Source organism: Trichechus manatus, unplaced genomic scaffold (genome assembly GCF_000243295.1).
Source record: "Trichechus manatus latirostris isolate Lorelei unplaced genomic scaffold, TriManLat1.0 scaffold00033, whole genome shotgun sequence".
Taxonomy (NCBI): Eukaryota; Metazoa; Chordata; class Mammalia; order Sirenia; family Trichechidae; genus Trichechus; species Trichechus manatus.
Window position 1 is genome coordinate 11595421 of NW_004443969.1, and position 20751 is coordinate 11616171.

General features: G+C 38.3%; 1 protein-coding gene across 1 annotated transcript in view; it reads left to right on the plus strand.

Annotated features, from left to right (window-relative positions):
- Window positions 1-20751, plus strand: part of THSD7B (thrombospondin type 1 domain containing 7B) — a 1037490-nt gene that overhangs the window by 590689 nt on the left and 426050 nt on the right. Inside the window, exons 8-9 of the mRNA XM_023730207.1 lie at window positions 8752-8943; window positions 11643-11877. Of these exons, the coding sequence (XP_023585975.1) occupies window positions 8752-8943; window positions 11643-11877 (427 nt within the window). The remainder of the gene's footprint in view (window positions 1-8751; window positions 8944-11642; window positions 11878-20751) is intronic.

Sequence of the window (20751 nt, forward strand, 5' to 3'; positions counted from 1 at the left end):
TGTAATAATATTAAATTGCTCATATGCAAGTTCAAGTTGAAGCTAAGAAAATTAGAACAAGTCCATGAGAGCCAAAGTACGACCTTGAGTATTTCCTGCCTGAATTTGGAGACCATCTCAAGAATAGATTTGACATATTGAATGCCAGTGACTGAAAACAAGACCAGTTGTGGGATGGACATCAAAGGTGTCATACATGAATAAAGCAAAAAAGACAGGAAACAAAGAAAAGATCAAAATGAATGTTGGAAGACACTCTGAAACTTGCTTTTGAACATAGAGTAGCTAAAACAAAAGGAAGAAATGATGAAGTAAAAGAACTGAACAGAAGATTTCAAAGGGCAGCTTGAGAAGACAAAGTAAAGTACTATAATGAAATGTGCAAAGACCTGGAGATAGAAAACCAAAAAAGAAGAACATGCTTGGAATTTCTCAAGCTGAAAGAACTGAAGAAAAAAATTTAAGCTTCCAGTTGCAATATTGAAGGATTCTATGGGCAAAAATTGAACAATGCAGGAAGCACCAAATGAAGATGGAAGGAATACACAGAGTCACTGTGCCGAAAAGAATTGGTCAGCATTCAGCCATTTCAGGAGGTAGCACATGATCAAGAAGGGATGGTACTGAAGGAAGAAGTCCAAGCCGCACTGAAGGCACTGGCGAAAAACAAGGCTCCAGGAATTGACAATACCAATTGAGATGTTTCAACAAATTAATGCAATGCTGGAAGCACTCACTTGTTGACTTAGGCTGGGTTCTCTAGAGAAGCAAAACCAGTAAAGTGTGTAAATATATATAGAGAGAGATTATATCAAGGAAACTGCTCACACGATTGTAGAGGCTAGAAAGTCCCAAGTCCGTGGATCAGGGTAGAGGCCTCTCCCAAGTCACACAGCTGCAGAAGCTGGCAAGCCCAAGATCAGAAGGTCGGAGAGCAGGGCTCCCACTCAAAGGCTGTGCAGATCGACGAATCCTAGGTTCAGCAGATAAACTGACAGCTCAAGTCCCAAGAACAGGAGGTGAGACGATAGGAAGCAGCCTCAGGATCCAGAGAGAGCAAAAAGCCAGAACGTCTGCTTATATACAGATGCGGGCCACACCCCCAAGGAGACTCCCTTTCATCTGATTGGCTAGTCACGGTATATTCAATCATGGGAGTGATTACATTAAAACAGGGAGACTCATGGCCCAGCCAAGTTGACACACAATCTTAACCATCACACTTGTCAGTGCCAAGAAATTTGGAAGACCTGGCCAGCTGACTGGAAGAGATCCGTATTCATGCCCATTCCAAAGAAAAGTGATCCAATGGAAAAGAGAATTATCGAACAGTATCATTAATACCACATGCAAGTAAAATTATGCTGAAGATAATTAAAAAACGGTTGCACCAGTATATCAATGAGGAACTGACAGAAATTCAAGCTGGATTCAGAAGAGGACATGGAATGAGGGATATTATTGCTGTTAGACGGATCTTGACTGAAAGCAGAGAATACCTGTATTTTATTGACTCTGCAAAGACATTTGACTCTGTGGATCAAAACAAATTATGGATAACATTGTGAAGAATGGGAATTCAAGAACACTTATTTGTGCTCATGGGGAGCCTGTACATATACCATGAGGCAGTTGTTCAAACAGAACTAGGGAATACTGCATGGTTTAAAGTCAAGAAAGGTGTGTGACAGGATTGTGTCCTTTCACCATACTTATTCAATCTGTATTCAGAGTAAATAATCAGAGAAGCTGGATTATCTGAAGAAGAACAGGGCATCAGAATTGGAGGAGGACTCAGTAACAACCTACGTTGTGCAGATGACACAGCCTTGCTTGCTGAAAGTGAAGGGGACTTGAAGCACTTGCTGATGAAGATCAAAGACTACAGCCTTCAGTATGGATTACAGCTTAATATAAGAAAATACAAATCCTCACAACTGGACCAATAAGCAACATCATGATAAGTGGAGAAAAGATTGAAGCTGTCAGGGATTTTATTTTGCTTGGTTCTGCAATCAATGCCCATGGAAGCAGCAGTCAAGAAATCTAAGGAAGTATTATTGAATTGAGCAAATCTGCTGCAAAAGGCCTCTTTAAAGTGTTAATTAAAATGCAAAGATGTCACCTTTAGGACTAAGGTGGGCCTGACCCAAGCCATAGTGTTTTCAGTTGCCTCTTACGCATGCAAAACCTGGACAATGAGTGTGGAATACTGAAGAAGAATTGATGCCTCTAAGTTATGATGTTAGCAAAAAATATTGAATATATCATGAACTGCCACAAGAGTGAACAAATCTGTCTTGGAAGAAATACAGCCAGAATGAGGATGGTGAGACTTTGTCTCAAATTCTTTGGACATGGAGGGACCAGTCCCTGGAGAGAGACGTCATGCTTAGTAAAGTAGAGGGTCACCCAAAAGAAGAAAGACCCTCAAGGAGATTGACTGACCCAGTGGCTGCAACAAGGAGCTCAAGCATAGCAATGATTTTGAGGATGGCACAGGGCAGGGAACTATTTTGTTCTGTTGTACATTGCGTCCCTATGAGTTGAAACCAACTTGTGGGCACCTAACAATCACATTACATTATTATAGGCTAAGAAACTTGGTATAGCTGCTAAATTAGACAAGTGACAGCAAAGACATTTGCTTCTAAAACAAATGGTTCACCTGCTGTGCAGATGCAATTTCAGATAACTCCTGGCCTTTGTGAACATGTTTATCTTGGAAATATTGTTTTCTTTTTTCCAGCTGTTATTATTTCTTACCTGAAGTATTTTCTTTTTAGTGTTTGTCTTGGGTTTTCCCCCATATTCATTTTAACCTTTGCTCTTATGTTCTTTCTTTTCTTTTATCAGCAATTAGAGTTTATTTTTCACTTTGTGAGCCTTCTTACATTATTTTTTTTTTACTGTTTTTATGTCACTTAATCTAATCGTACATGGTCTGTGCTGTTTTTGCTGAATATCTCTACTTGGCTCTTTTTATGTTGGTCTTGTGTTCTATCTCATTCTTCTTTTTCTTCGTTCTGAGCTCTTTTCCATCTGCTTATTTTTTCTGTTTTTGAAAAGTATTGTCTAATTTGCTCCATCCTATGATGTGATTCTTAGATAACGGAAGAGACCACTCCTTTGGTCATACTCCTTATTATGCTAAACTTACTGATGAGCCCAGTAAGAAGCCCTTCTTTATGGTTTGGCATTACCTAAAAGCAACATAATGGTGTTACCCAGAAGCAATATAATGAGAAATACATACGTAAGATACGTACCGGGGCCAATACTGCAGAATAGATAAGAACATGACTTGTAACATCTTATAGTTCTGTGTTTCATACCTAACCATACACTTATTAGCTGCATGATTTTGAACAAGTGTTTAACCTGTCTGTGCCTGGATTTACCAGTAGAGATAAACTAATGGCATTAATGTGAATATTAAATAAAATACTTTATATAATGTGGTTAGCACAGAGCCTAGCCCACTCTAAGCTTTCTCAAAAATCAGATGTCGTTGTCATTATATTGCAGTTGTTAATGTTTTTATTATTATTTGTATTATATTACTTAACATCAAATTTCTTTAATTTTCTTCTTCTGTGTGTGTACTGGATAGACAAATAATCTTTAAGTTGTGAAATTAGTAGCAAATAGAAACATCAGTTGCATTGCTGCCAATATTAGGATGGTGCAGATAGCTTCTGTTTAACTTTTATTCCATATTTTATTGAAGTATAAAAACATTTCCTTAGCTGATTAGAGTTTCAGTCTAGAAATGTCCCAAGGCTACTTGCCCTTGAGAAAGTAATGTTTAGATTAAGAAAATGGAATTAAGTGCGTATGAATTCCACTAAATTTGTGATGTACTGTCTGTTGATATCTTACTCAGCCGTTGGCAAGCATTTCATCAACGTTTATTGGCATTCTTTTCTGAGGTTTAAATAGGACATAAAATTTTATGATATGTAGAGTATTTTTGATAACTGTTTCATTAGTTTTCATGGGAAGTGTAATAGTATACAAGAGGAAATATCAATAAAGTACCCAGTAAGCATTATTTTTGGAAGTGTAAGGTAGTTTGAAGTTTGTATAATAGCAAAATCCTGGTCTACTTTTCAGATCATGCAGTATGTTCGAGACTATCTGGATTTCTCTTTCCTTTTCTTTTTTTTATTTTCTATTTCATCTAAACCCCGTCTTTTCTTTTCTCTTTTTGAACATTGATGTCTAGTTCAGAAAACTAAGAATTACAGATTATGTTGTTTGTTTATGGTTATAAAAGATAGATGGTAGTTTATCATATTAAATCCCAGTTTCTTAGATGTTACAAAACAAAGAATGCTACATGATGTAGTATGTAGCATATGTATAGTTTAAACATTAATTTGATGTAAAAAGCCCATACTCTGATAGCTATTCTCGTGTTAAACTTTTATGGTTGCCTGAACAGTGGCCACAGAGGACCTACCATAAGCTATTTATAATTTATCTTTAAATAGTATGTACGTTTGAACTGGAAAACAAAACATTCTTAAAGAATCTTAAGTATTTTCATATGTTCAAGAGTCTTTTTCTCAGTCAAGTACTTGCTCTTAGAGCCAGGAATGGACACGCCTGAGAACAGTAGTGTGAACTCTGGCCAGGACCGAGGCATCTGTCCATCTGTGCCATGGTCCTCCACCTCAGAAGCTAACAAAACTGAGTGATGAGATCGAAACAACACCACATCCCATTATTTCCAGAATCACAACTGGTTTAAACAAGTCTACCCCATGAAAGAAAACTTGTAGTTTGTCACTATTGATCCCAGAGAGCGGCAGGGGCTGGGAGTAATTTTATAGTCTTCTTGAAAGATGAATTCAATTTCCCTCTTAAATATATTCTATTTTATTATGACATTAGATTATCAGAGCTTGTGAAAATCACTTTTAATGGTGTAGTTTCAGTCTCATATGCTGTTTTATTTTCCACGCTTGCCTGAGATTTCACTTGGTGGCATTGATTCTTCGACGAAAATGAAAATAGGAAAGCATAAGTGCTCTTGTGCAATGGGCTCTCTCTGTGCAATGGGAAGATAATTATACCAGTGCGGATGAGCAGATGAGCTTACTCAGGCTCAAGTGCTTTATTTTTGGCTCTTTAATGGCTTATATTAGCCACCCATATAACTAAAATGATCTGGATAATTATAAATATTCTTTATGTTTTAGCTGCTCCAACCTGTGAAGCTATATATAAGTAATTATTTATACACATATATGAATGGTAAAGTAAGTGCTTCTCATGGCTATTATATAAATATCTGGATTCTTTAGATGAAAAAGGGCATTGGTTTTCTGTAGTTTATTATTTCTAATCCTTAGAATGCCCCTGAAAGATAAATATTATTATTCAGTTATTAAAAATGAGACAGCTGAGGTTCAAAAAAAGTTAAATGATATACTCAAGAGGTTAAAGATTGGTGCTAGGATTTACATGTAGATGGTACTAGGATTTACACTTCTGGTTAGGATCCCATTGTGTATCTTCTCTTTTGCAAGATCTGTTATAAAATAGCTCATATATACATTGTGGAATCTGTTTATGACCGTTAAATTGGTTTCTCTAAAGAAAGTCTGATCTGTTTGCTCAGTTTCTGAATTACCCTGTATGGTTAAAGGTATAGTAATTGCACTGAGGAAATGAGTATATTGGTATCTAAGGAAGTTAAGGTTTTAAAAAGGAGCCCCTGAGTGGTGCTAATGGTTAAGTGCTTGACTACTAACCTAAAGGTTGGTGGTTCAAGTCCACCCAAAGGCACCTTAGAGAAAAGCCTGGCGATCTACTTGCAAAAGATCACAGCCATTGAAAACCCTATGAGGTGCAGTTCTACTCCAACACACATAGGGTCTCCATGAATCGGAATCAACTCGACGGCATCTGGTTTTCTTCTGGTTTGAGGTTTTAAAAATTGTTTTTGCTACTGCAGTGAGGGTGCTAAACTGAGGAATGTGTTAAATTTGGATCATAGGAAACCTAAGTGACTGGGAATTCAAAGAAGATAGAAATATAACAAAACTCGTGTGTCACTCCAAGTCATTCAGAATTTGATCTCAAATAATTCTTCCAACGTGAAATTTCTCTTCTCATGCCCCTTCAGTATTAATTGTCTTCCAAATAACTTGTATTTTCCTGCCATTTTACCTTTGTTGAAACTTTCATTACCTGAAATATCCTTCCCCATTGAAACCAGTTCTCAGTCTTTCTCTCTTCCCTTGTTGAAAGCCTTTCTCTATCATGCCTTTCCTTCGGAGATGCTCTCTTCTCTAAACCGAGACAGTAGTGTCCGTTTGAAATGCACATTTGCAATTTGACATTTATTTTTGGATTTTATTTTATTTTTTATCTGTTTATAGCTCATCTCCATCATTAATCATGAGCTTGGGGGGATAAATGATATCTTCACCTTTTTATCTCATCGTACGCCTTAAACATAGTATGTACTCATCAAATAATAGTTGATACTTTTTTTTCAGAGTATCAGAGCGTTTAATCCACTCAGCCAACATTCATTTAGCTTCTATAATAGTTGATACTTTTATAACTCTTGAAGACAGAATATTCTAGAAGTATTTCCTTACAAATACTATCTATGGGAGAGAAATGCTCCTCAAAAAAGATGGTCTTTGGTCAAAGAAGCCTGAAAAACACTATCACATTTCCCTTGTAGGAAGTTTATAATGGGTGTTGACATTTTCAACACTTTGAGAAGTATTTCAGTGATGAAATCATTTTGCTCTTGTAACCCAGACTTGCCAACTTCCCCCCACTTTTTTCATCAGACCCCTATTAATGTATTATTCTTCATAATATTCTTTGTAAGACATTGCTTTAAAGTATTTTTGTGTAAAATATATGCTAATATCCACAAACACAGAAATTGAAGTTTGATTAGATGTTAAGTGAGCATTTTGTTTGGCCTGCCTGCTTTTGTACATGGGAAAGCACCACCCCTCAGTGTTGCTTTGGTGTGTGTGTGTGTGTGTGTGTGTGTGTGTGTGTGTGAGTGAAACATACAGTATAGATTCAACCTGAAAATAGATTGAGACTGAAAAAAAGAATGATTGGAACTTGTTTTTCAGCTTGATTATCTGCGAGAATCTCTATTGCTTCTCATAATTGTTTGTACCTCCAGGGCAATGAGACTGGCCTCATTGCCAAATATGAATCCAGATATTAGCAGTGCACCATTTTTTCCTTCAAGCAGACATGCTTATTGTCTATTTGTGTATTTCCTTCCTCAGAAAAGGAATATCCGTCTCCCTGGAATTAGAAATGGCATGGTTAATGGGAAGAGCAGAGGTTTTGGAGTCAGAGAGCTTGGATTTGGTTCCTAACTCAGGCCTATGTGAGCCTGAGCACATTTTCCTTTCTAAGCCTCTGACTCCTCATCCATACAAGGAGATGGACCACACCTGTCTCTACGTGTGTCTCAGGAGGTCTGAGTAATACATGCAAAGCCCTTAACCCAGTACCCAGCACAAAAGACATGCTTGATAAATATTAGTTGCCTTTGCAGTTATTTTTGTGATGGACAGATCATGACAAAGAGAATTCCACAGGCAGAAAATTACAGACAGAACTGCCTCTGTCTTGTTATTGCCATTCCCTGTTTTGTGTTGTTATTTGGAACTACAAATGGTACCACTATTCTTTGTGTCTTCTCTTTTAATGAAGAGACTGTGAATTGAGGGAGTTGTAAGAGTTGAGCTGAATTTTACATGTGAAGTTTCGGTGAAGAGGAACATTTTAATTCTAAGAATATGTGAATAAATAACCTGAAAGACTTTTTAAACCATTTAAATCATTTGAAATATAGAAAAGTAACTTAGAAATGATCCTATTACTCTTAACTTCTGTAATTGTAAAACATCATTCCCCATTATTTTATATTTTCTATTAAGATCTTGTGCTATGATGTTATTATCAGTCTCATAGAAATTGTATTTACAGAAAGGCACTGGATTAATAGCAAAATTGGGAATCTTTGGTATTTGGAATGCATTTGGACCGTGTTTTTGAGTATAACTTGTGTTTAGCAATTCATTGGATTGTTTAAAGAGAGAATAGAAAACGTATTAATGAAAATTTAGGATTGGCTTTCAACTTTTGTCTCAACTCATTATATATGTTAGCCCTAGGCCCATTTCCATTGTAGTCTCAGAGTATTTATCACTGTACAGAAAACAGAATAAAAGAGTCATCGTGATAATCTTGCTTAAGGTTGTATACTTAAGAGTGAAAGTGCCTGAAAGAAAATCAGAATGATAAAATTCTTCTTTATAAAGTAGAATAGAATGTTCAACATAAACTGTGGGTTTCAGGCCAACAGATTACCCTCACCTTCATTTTGCAGAAAAAATACATTCTTATTACATATGGCTGTTAATAGCATGTCAGTTATGTCTGTCTCCAGCCATCCACAGCTAACTTGTTCCAGAAGAAGCCAACTTTGTCCCTATGAAGGATGACAAATGGGAATTTTGCTGTGGTATCTACCTTTCTAAATGGCAAGTCATCTCCGGGAAATTTTTCTTGACATAAATATTTTGAAAGGCAGACGAAACTGTCCTTTTTGCTCTTTATTGGTTTAGACACCAGGTGAAGTCTTCTAAACTAGATTGAAGTGATACAGGAAACAGTGTACTTCAGTGTTCCTTGGAATGGTCTTAATTATGCATTAATTGGCATCTGTCTTGATCTGATTGATTACAGGAGAAGATGTATCAGGGAGTTTCTGCCCAGCACTTCCTCCTCCAGAACGGATGGCTTGTGAAATCCCCTGCCGAATGGACTGTATGGTGAGCGAGTGGACGGAGTGGTCCTCCTGTTCCCAGTCCTGTTCAAATAAAAACTCAGATGGGAAACAGACCAGGTCAAGGACAATCCTGGCATTGGCTGGAGAAGGTGGGTAACAATAAAGGTTTCAACACGAGAGTCACTTGTTCAAAAATCTTTTCCCCATTAGGTAACTGAAGGGTTCTTACTGGGGATGTCGCCACTCACAAGTGGTCATGTTGTGTACCCTGCTTCCAAATGTCTCAGATTGCTAGTGCTACCATAACAAAAAACTACCACAAGTGGTGACTTTAAAGAACAGAAGTTTATTTTCTCACAGTTCTAGAGATCAAAAGTCTAAATCATAGTCTTGGCCCGGTCGATTCTTCTTGGGGCCTCTGTCCTAGTTGATAATCCTTGGTGTTCTTTTGCTGCTTATAGACGCACCTGCCTTCAACGTCACGTGTTATCTCCCCCTGTGTGTCAGTGTCTGTTCTGATCTTTTAATAAGACGCCACTCAGAAAAGTCTACATTTAGGACAACCCTACTCTGGTATTACAGCATTAACATAACAGAAGAAAACCCCTGTTTCTACACAGGATCACGTTTACAAGTGTAGATATTGGGACTTCAACATAATTTTTTGTGGAATACAATTGTATCTATACACCAGATTTACAATTTAATTTCAATGTATACTTTTTTTTTGGTTTAATACTCTAATTTATCTATGCTGGGTTCACATATTTATATTTAGCCCATACCTATGGTGGCACAAGTGGTTCATGATTGGCTGCAAACCTAATGGTTGAAGGTTCGAACCTACCCAGTGGCTCCTCAGAAGAAAGGGCTGGCGAACTGCATCTGTAAAGATTATAGCCAAGAAAACCCTACGGAGCAGTAGTACTCTGTAACACATGGGATCTTCATGAGTCGGGCCAACTCGATGGCAGCTAACAATAACAACATGTATAGGCCCTAGTAATCAGATGGATGTTATTTTTCATTATCCTTTTTTTTTTTTTCCTGAGAGAAGGAAACAAAGTGTAATGGGCACACATCCAGTTTGAAGTAGCTCATGTAGCTGGGAGCAAAATTGTAACATTTTTGGTAAAAAGATATCCAAATTAGGAATCAGGAGACTTGGCTTCTTGACCTGGAACCGCCAATAACATTGGCAAGCTACCTGATCCCTACGCTCTGGGTTCCTGTTCTGTCGTGCTGGCTTGTGATGGGGAGAAAGATGAAGGCTGTGAAAATGTCTTTGAAGGAGCTAAAAAGTGCTATGGGAATGTAGACGGGTGACATCAGAACAAATTAGAGGAGCAAATGTCCCTGTCATATATAGCAATGGTCTTTGTCTCCAGACACACGCACATCATTTCTTTCATGCCCTCCCAGGACTTCATCTGCCTAAGGCTCAGTTAGAACAGCAGGGTACTCTGGCCACTGGCTGTGAGGAACTCCTTTTTAAACAGGATTTTCATCTGTGATCCTGAGAAATGGGGCCAGGGTCAAGATGAATGAAGATTTTCGTATTCTTAAAGTACAGTTGCTTCCTTTGCTTGTCTTTTATATTTCTGGAAGGGGAAAACTAGGCAGTAGTATTTAATGGGAAAAAAAATAACAAAAATAACAAAATCGCGGTCACAAATCTTCTTGAGCATTGGGCCCACTGAATAAAACATTATAGTGTGGATGACTAGGAAAAGATCAGTACTTTATATAAATAACACTTTCACATGAATATAAAAATGTGAAAGAAAAGACAGTAATGAAATTTGATTGTGTGGTTCATCCAAAAGTATAAAGATGCACATCTGTCTGGCCTCTCTGCCAGTGGATAGCACATTGTCAGATATGATTTCAGAGTTTACGGATGGGCTCTTACTTGCCAAACTTTAGCAGATACTTCTGGATTTCTCAAATATCAGTAAAATGCACTGCTTGATGGAGGATTGGTGTCTTAAAATAGTTCTCTGAGAAAAATAATGCCTCTCTTGGGGAAAGAAGGCCATGTATGTGTAGTTGTGTGTGTGTGTGTGTGTGTGTATCCTACCTAATACTACTTCAAAGCCATGGGCTTTTATATCTGACTAATTTATGTAGGCATAATGATATTAAAAGTAGAGCATTTTTTTTTTCTTTTTTTTTTTTTGGAGCTTATCTCAGAGATATTTACCCCACAGATGGGCAGTAGAGTCAGTTAGTTTTACAATCTCATTGACTTGGGCTGCTGCTTGTTATTCAGGGAAGAAGAGGGCAATATATTATCCTCAAGTTGTTACTCAGGACATAATAACCATGGCCTTAGAATGGGAAGGTGGGTACATTTGCTCTGGCCATCGGAAGGCAGTGTCAAAAAGACCATGTTACTAGACCATTAAAACAAAAATCAGAAAAAAACCAAACCCGTTGCCATCGAGTAAATTCTGACTCGTAGCAACCCTATAGGACAGAGTAGAACTCTCCCACAGGGTTTCCAAGGAGCGGCTGCTAGGTTTGAACTGCCAGCCTTTTGGTTAGCAGCCTGAACTCTTAGGCACTGCGCCACCAGGGATCCCAAAACTCACTGCTGTCGAGTCGATTCTGACCCATAGCGACCCTATAGGACAGAGTAGAACTGCCCCACGAGGTTTCCAAGGAGCAGCTGGTGGATTTGAACTGCAGACCTTTTGGTTAGCAGCCGAACACTTAACCATTGCACCACCAGGGCTCCAAGCCTTCTAGACCATTAAAGCAGCAAAAATAACAAAAAGAAAAACAACAATAACAGCAACAACAGTAGCAACAACTATGCATTCTCTTTTATTTTTATTGTTTTCAGGTGGAAAACCATGTCCCCCTAGTCAGGCCCTCCAAGAATATCGTTTATGCAATGACCATTCCTGTATGCAACTCTACTGGGAGACATCGCCTTGGGGCCCCTGTTCTGAAGACACACTGGTAACTGCCCTTAATGCAACCATTGGCTGGAATGGAGAAGCTACGTGTGGTGTGGGCATTCAGACTCGGAGGGCCTTCTGTGTCAAGAGTTACATAGGACAAGTGATGACCAAAAGGTATTATTAATATATTACTGAAGGTGCATATGATTATTGCATAGTTGAACATTTGTAACCAAAAGCGTTTATCCAGCAACTGATACGTCTGGGTCTGTGATACAGTAACAAATTTTTTTTTTTTACTTTTAAAGATTAAAAAAAATGCTTCAAACAAAGGTAAACATAGTTATAAATGGACCATTTGTGCTATTCTGTGTTTTGGTTAGTGGATAAAATAATTAATGTACACAAATACTGATATGTTTGAATAATCAAACATGTTTTCTATAGCTCATCTCAGTATTTTTGAATTATCTCCAATCACATGAAGGTAAATCAGCATTTTGAGAGTATAGGGTTATATGATATTCTTCCTTTAAAAAAAATGCAAAAAACAGTTGCTGTCAAATGGATTCCTACTCATGGTAACACCCTGTGTTGCAGAGTGAAACTGCACTCCATAGGATTTTCAAGGCTGTGACCTTTCAGAAGCTGATCTCCAGTGTTTAGCTATGGTGCCATCCAGGGGATTCTTTTTTAGAAATCTTCTTTAGGCCCCACACATCTCAGAGAGAGTGAGTCTGAGCTCCAACAAAAGCAGCAATGGAGGCAGACCCAGTGTTGGTAGCATCAAGCCTTGGTCCCATCCTTTCCAACTATACCCTTGTCTTTCCTGGAAAATAAGCAAATGCATTCACTCTTCTGCCTAATTCAGTACATTTTGTGTTTTGCCTGGGGCATCTCAAATACCTAATTAATTCAATCTGGGACACCATGGTGAAGGGATCTGAGCCTTATCCACACTGTTACGGAAGCCACTTTGGCTGAATATGAGGTGGGTCAGGGAAGCTGGGGCTTATGGTAATGAGCCACTGTTGGCAGAAATAGTGCAGCCTAGCTGGAAGCTGCCCCTTGCTGGCATTGGAGCATCCAGTGAGCAGATGGCTCTGCAAATACAAGCAAAGGTAACTAAGACCTGAAGTACAGCATAGCAACAAAGACCTCATCTCTCTCTACTTCTACATGCAGCTCACAGAGAATTGGGGTTGAGTGTTCCTTGTTGTTGCAACCCCTGAGTTTCCCAGTGTCTGGCACATAGTCAGTGTTCAGTAAACACTTCTGGAATTCAGGAATGAAATAGACCTCTGTGTTGAGGAGTGATAGGGATTGACAAGGGTTGGATATGAAGATTGGAAGATGGACAGGAGTGATTTTTATCCTCTGCTTCAATACAAATTATTTTACCAACCATGATAAATTTTGGCAAAGTGGGCTATCGTGAAGAGTAGTGAACAGATCATACATACCGCATTCCTCTCTGATTAATTCATAAATGTTATTGTTTCTGCTCTAGCATCTAACTCTGCACTGCTTGTGATATTTTTTAGATCAACTTGTGTCATTTGTGTTTTTCAACTTGCCAGGTAGCCATGGCACCCTATGGGCTGATGGAATCAATGAAAGTTATAAGCAAACATAGACAATAACGTTTGTATATCACCTGGTTCAGGTGATAATCAAATCCACGGAGCTATGGTAAAATCCTAAAAGGCTTATAAATATACTCTGCAGATATGGATGCCTTTTATTTGGGAAAAATTGTGCCTGTATAATGTTCATCTTTATGACCTAATTTCTCAATTACTTGAAAAAAGATGCAGGAAACATTAAGGTGAATATCCAGATAAAAATAAATATGGCTGAGGTGTAAAAGAAAGCCCTACATAAAATACGGTAAACTATGATTATTTATAGTGATGGGGAACAATTTAGCATGACTAACGTCTGATCAGAACCCTGGTGGCGCAGTGGTTAAGAGCTCAGCTGCTAACCAAAATGTTGGTGGTTTGAATCCACCATCCTCTCCTTGGAAATCCTGTGGGGGCAGTTCTGCTCCATCCTGTAGTATCGCTATGAGTCAGAATTGACTCGACGGGAATGGACACGGGTAGCATCTGATCTCCCTTCCACAAAATTTTCAGCTCTGAACCACAACAGGAAAAATCCACTTATCATGAACATAATGTTATTTTCTTAGCAAAGAGGCATTAGAATTGAGACTGATACCTACTGAATAAATTATCACATTTTAAAGGAATTTTTAGACATGAAAAGTTGGGTTGTATGTTCAAATAGCCCTCTATTTCCTCTTCTATCCTAATAATTACTTTGGATTGCTTTTTTGTTTTTGTTTTTTTAAATAAAAGTCTCTGAATACATCAGCTTTCTCACTGTGGCTTATCAACTTAAAGATGTTTTGTAACCAAAAAAAAAAAAAAAAAAAAATCATAGCACCAAAAGTTAACAGTTTGAAGCATAACTCACAAACTAATATGTATGGACTCGAAAATTTACATAAGTGAGAGTAAAGTATTATTATTACACAGTAAATAACCTCCAATTTTGTTCTGGTTTATCAACACAGAAAAATGAATTGCACAGATGTTTTCCCCAACACACATATATATAAAGACATTGCTAATTACTTTTTGCACTGTTAATGAGGCTAGAGACTTAACATCCTAGCTTTAATTCTTACTGTATGCCTCCAAACAGCCCTGCTAAATATGAGCAGCCTCCGTTGACTTTAGTAAAGTTAATTAAGGTTTTTGAGGTTAATGAGATTAATTGAGTTGAGGAAATAATACCTTGTGGCCAGTGAAGCCCACAGCGAGATTATCAGCAATAGAATGTATCCTTTGCTCTGCCCTTTCCAAAAAATGTGTATAATTTTGCCCGGTTTCATGTGAAAGCCTTGGCAGTGAAAAAATATCCCCTGCTACTTGTGAAATCCTTGGGGTGGGAGTAAGAGGAAGAAGCTGAAAGGAAAAAGAAAATACCCTAAAGAAAGAGTGGTCTTCAGGGTAGAGAGAAGGAAGTGTTCCTCCATGGATTGATTGGGCTAAAAATAATGTGCATTACCTGAAAACCCACCTCACTGTAAGGGGCGGGGGGGCGGGACACAGAATTTTTTGCAAGTTCTTGCATCCCTGGGCTGTTTAGGTTTCCATGTAATTGAATAGGTGAGAATGTTACCACTGTATGAGTAATAGAACTGATCATATCAGAAAATGAGAACCGGATAGGACACAACTGAGTCAGAAGTGAGAGCTTATTGGGATATTTCTGGGGTTTTCTTTCGTTTTGTTTCACTATTCAATGCTTTCTTTTCAGTTGAAATGTACAAAAAATAATAACGAAGATTCAGAGCACACAACCCATAGCCTTCCAAAGTTCCTGAAAAGGCAGTTTCTACCTTTTAATGTGAAAACACCTGGCATTTTGTGAGATATAGTAATACATAGCTCCATTTAAACATTTAATGTTTAAAAAGCTGGCAGGTTTGCCCCATCCAGCAGAGTGAGATGAACGTGCCAGTTTCTGGGTGGAATGGTGATTGAGGAGATGGAGCGTTGTGTGTCTGCATCTTGATTATGGAGGCATAAGTGAAGAATGGCCGGTCTTTGTAGCACCATTTGATGCAATTCAGCACCGTGCTTATAAGGAACTGAAGCCTACAGTGCGAGCAAGAGACAGTAGCCATATAGAACATTCCAGTGCAAGTCCAGTACTGAAATTGAACACATTCATCTTTTCATGGAGAGCACTGCCAAAACAGGATCAGAGTGTGACACAAAAAAGTAGAAAGTATAAATTTTGACAGAAGGCAAGTTGCTACACTTTATTTACCAACTAAAAGGTGAATCCATATGTTTCCATGGGTTTGAAGGCTTCAGTTTTGTTTTGGAAATTGCTAGAGAAATTAGCCTGTTACCACCAGTGACTTATTTATGTTTAGGCTCCAGTAGCATATAACACTATTCAATCTTTGACTTACCTTTACTAAATATTTACTATGAACTAAGATATGAAGTTTTTGAGATATGATATAAGATAGAATTCCACCATCAAGGCATTAAAAACTAGTGTGTGCACAGCATGCACACACGCACGCGCGCACCCACGCGCAGGAGAAACCAGCAGCACCGAAGATACCGGAAAGCCCTGTGGGACAGTGAAAGTACAGAGGTTCAGAAAACAAGCTTATAGTGTTTAGAAGAGGGGACATTAAGTTGCAATGTACAAAGAGGACATTTTTGAAGAATGAGAGGAAATTTATGGTGTTGCAAATGTGATGATCCTTGAAGAGATAGACAACAGGTAGACAAATAGAAAGGAGGAGGAAGTTGAACCGCTGAGGAGCAAGGTAAACCTGCTTGGCAAAAGAAAGGAACAAAAAGACAATTTTACTGATTATAGAGAACACTTGACCCCTGCTGAACCAACAATCATGTGCAGTTCCAGGAAAGACTTCCATCCATTGCTCTATAAAAACAATGCAGCATGAGCTTGACATTGTGGGATGGTACTCTCTCGTGGGACTTAAGAGGAGAACACACAGAGGGAAAAGGGCCCATGTTATGGAGAGTTGACATTATTCCAGTGAGTATTTATTGTGAGGTATGTTTATAAAGAGTAAGTAGACAGTATCAGTCACCTAAGAGATTATCACCACCCATCTGTCACTTCATTGTACTATGGTGGCTTGTGTTGCTATGATCCTGGAAGCTATGCCACTGGTATTTAAAATACCAACAGGGTCACCCATGGTGGACGAGTTTCAGTGGAGCTTCCAGATTAAGACAGACTAGGATGAGAGGCCTGGCAATATACTTTTGAAAATTAGCCAATGAATATCCTATAGGTGACAACACAACATTGTCCAATATAGTGCTGGAAGATGAGCCCTCTTGGTCGGAAGGCACGTAAAATCCACAGTGGCTTCAACAATGGACTTGAGCATCCCAAACATAGTTGAGATAGTGTAGGACCAGGCAACGCTTCATGGTGTTGTTCATGGGGTCATGATGAGTCTGAGTCAACTCAGCATCAGCTAACAACAATAAAAGCCTAACACCTACTGCTGATTGGAGCAATATAAGCAGCCCTCTGTAGGAAGCTTGAAGCCCAGAATCACAAATATTTCTGGGCTATTTTGTGAATGCATGATTGAGTATGTGTTGAGGGGCGGTGACCCATGACCCACTGAGCACACAGGAAGTTGGTATTTCTCAAATTGTTCTTTCATTTCCAGCCATATACTAGGGGAGGTTGGAAAGGCATGAGAATAAAATGTCAGTTCAGTTTATTTTTAGTAGGCCTCACGGTATGAACAAAGGACTTGGGGATGATTTCAGGTGTTTTCTGCTATCTCTACTAAAGTAGGATATAAACTTTCCTCACCAGAAGTAGCTTGTTTAAATAACACTATATCCTCATAAAAGGAGCCCTGGAGGCACAGTGGTAAAGCACTCGGCTGCTAACCAAAAGGTTGGCGTTTTGAACCCACCATCCACTCCACAGGAGAAAGACGTGGGAGTCTGCTTCTGTAACGATTACAGTCTTAGAAACCACATGGGGCACTTGTACCCTGTCCTACAGGGTCACTGTGAGCTGGAATAGACTCAACAGCACACAACAACGTTTATTTTTCTGTTTTAATTTATTTGTATTAAAGTATCATACCCACCATGTGGTTGTTGATAGTTGCTGTCGAGTTGATTCTGACTCATAACAGTCCCCTGTGTTACAGAGTAGAACTGCTCCATAGGCTTTTCTTGGCTGTAATCTTAATAGAAGCAGATTGCCAGGCCTATTCTTCTGTGGTACCCCTGGGTGGGTTTCAACTGCCAACCTTTAGGTTAGCAGTCCATTTGCCAACTGTTTGCATCACCTAGGAACCTACACACACCATAGTAGGAATGAAATAAGACCTAGGGTCTGATGATGAAAAGCAGCAGATCCCCACCCACTCCTCCTCTAGTTTGTATTCCCATTTTCCAGACAAAATCATTTTTTGACAGTTGCTGTTTCTCCTTCTCTCTTTCTTTCTCTGTCTCCCTTTCTCTCTCTCTGTCTCTCTCTACTGGGTAAGTATTCACAAGGTTCACTAATCAGAACAGTAGAAAAGGTAGACAGTGAGAAGCCTTGCACCTGACCCTGTTTCCATCCACCCCATTCTCAGCCACTGACAAGTGTTTTATTAGTTTTACTGTGTCATTATATGGATACAAGAAAATGCAAGTGTATAATCTTATCCCCCCTCTCTTTCTTGTAATTACCTCCTGCTCTAAATGATATATATTTTCACATATCATCCTTTTTTATTTTCACTTAACAATTTAAAATATTTATCCCTGATTCCCTCCCACAAAAGCAGTGGATTTTAGTTCGTTTACACTAACTCTTCTCCCCACTCCTCCCACAATGTTAGTCTTCTCTTGGTCGATTACATTAATACTTTTGATTTATATTTTTTCAACATTATTTCTTATTTTATTTGCATTTAGATTAACTCTTTAAACACCTGCTTGCGTGAGAACATCACAGCTTCCACCATTTCTTTTTCCCCTTCCATCTCCTGTTCTCTGAGGACTTTGAACCCATGGTTCGAACTCCTTCTGAGAGTTTGCATTCTAATGAGTTCCTAAGTGATGCTAATGCTGCTGGTTAGGAGGAATTCTGAGAACCTCTAGTAGAGGAGTGGTTTGCAAAATTTATTATACATAAGAATCACCTGGGGATATTGTTAAAGCATAGATTCTGATTCAGTATATCTGGGGTGAACCTGTCCAAAGCCCTGCATCCTATGCATCTTTACCTTACAGTGGCAAGAATGATATTATGTTCATTCCCTTACACAACCAAATTTGGTCTTCAATGCTTTGCCTACACATTTTTTCTAAACTTTTAAAGCTTAAAAAAGTCTTCATGTTTATAATTATGTAAATTATTGATGCCTGATGTCAGTTGGGTTCTTCTCTCTTTGTAGATAACCTTTTTTTTTTTTTTCATCCTTTGCCCTGACCATTTTTAGTCTCTTTTACTTTTCTTTGTGTTTGAAATTTGGACAGTCCTAGGTTGCACTTGGTGATGTTACATATACTTGGTGGACTTTTGATGCTGAATGGTCATACCTTCATCAGCTATGGTATATTTTAGTCCATTCTTTCCTGGTTAATTTCACCTTGCGTCTGCTATCTCCTGTTGGAACCTGTTAATTGGCTGTTTGAACTTGCTAGACTGGTGTTTTTTCTGTCAATAATTTAACTCAAATTCTCTCCATGTAAATTTGGGTCTATTACTGATTATTTCAGTGACTTAGTTTATCATCTGAAAATGAAGATTATACTGCCTCTCAGAATTTTCATTAGGAATAAGTAAAAGAATGTAGAAAAATCTCTTAACTTGGCACCAAGATTTATACCCTGACTATCTGATACTAAGCTTAAGTTATTAAGGTTTATATGCACTGGTTCTCTGTTCCGTATAAGAAACTTATGGGAAACAGAATTTAAAATCCAAATACATATTGCAGAGCACTTTCATTTTTATTCTTAGCTTGTCACTAATCAATGTAGTTTTTAGCCTTCTATACTCATAAAAACAAGCAAGCAAGCAAATACACTCACAAAAATTGTGTGTTTGCCATTTTCTGAGACTTTAGTTATTCCAAGTGATTATGAATCAATTAACTATGTTACTTCCTTCCCAAACAGGAGCATTAAATGAATTACAGGCATACCTCATTTTATTGTGCTTCTCAGATACTGTGTACTGTGTTTTTACAGATTGAAGGTTTGTGACAACGCTGCATTGAACAAGTCTATCGGCACCATTTTTTTTCCAAAAGCATGTGTTCATTTTGTGTCTCTGTGTCACATTTTGATAATTCTGGCAATATTTCAAACTTCATTATTATTATTTGTTATGGTGATCTGTAATCAGTGATCTTTGATGTTATTATTTTCATTGTTTTGGGGTGCCACAAACTGTGCCCATATAAGACAGTGAACTTAATTGATAAATGTGTGTATTCTGACTGCTCTACTGACCAACCATTCCCCTGTCTCTCTCCCTCTTCTCAGTCCTCCATATTTCTGAGACATGACAATATTGAAATTAGACCAGTTAATAACTTTACAATGGCCTTTAAGTGTTCAAGTGGAAGGAAGAGTCACACATCTCTTACTTTAAATTAAAAGCTTAGAAATCATTAAGCTTAGTAAGGCATGCATGTCAAAAGCTGAGATAGGTGGAAAGCTAGGCCTCTTGCACCAAACAGTTAGCTAAGGTGTGAACGCAAAGGAAAAGTTCTTGAAGAAAATTAAAAGAGCTCTAGTGAACACATGGTTGATAAATCGAAGCAGCCTTCTTGCTGACATGAAGGAAGTTTTAGTGGTATGGATAGAAGAGGAAACCAGCTATGACATTCCCTCAAGCCAAAGCCTAATCCAGGGCAAGGCCCTAAACTATCTTCAATTCTGTGAAGGCTGAGAGAGGTGAGGGAGGTGCAGAAGAAGTTTGAAGCTAGCAGAGGTTGGTTCATAAGGTTTAAAGAAAGAAGCCATCTCCATAACATAAAAGTGCAAGCTGAAGCAGTGAGTGCTGATATAGAAGTTGCATCAAGTTATCCAGAAGATCTAGCTAAGATAATTGATGAAGGTGGCTATGCTAAACAACAGATTTTCAAGGTAGATGAAACAGCCTTATATTGGAAGAAGACTTTCATAGCTAGAAAGGAGAAGTCAATCCTTAACTTCAAAACTCAAAGGACAGGCTGGCTCTTGTTAGGGGCTAATGCAGCTGGTGACTTTAAGTTGAAGCCAGTGCTCATTTAGCATTCTGAAAATCCTAGGGCCCTTAAGAATTACGCTAAATCTACTCTGCCTGTGCTGTATAAATGGAAAACAAGGCCTAGATGACAGCACACATCTGTTTACGACAGGGTTTATATTTTAAGCCCACTGTTGAGACCCACTGCTCAGAAAAAAAGATTTCTTTCAAAATATTACTGCTTATTGACAGTGCACCTGGTCACTCAAGAGCTAT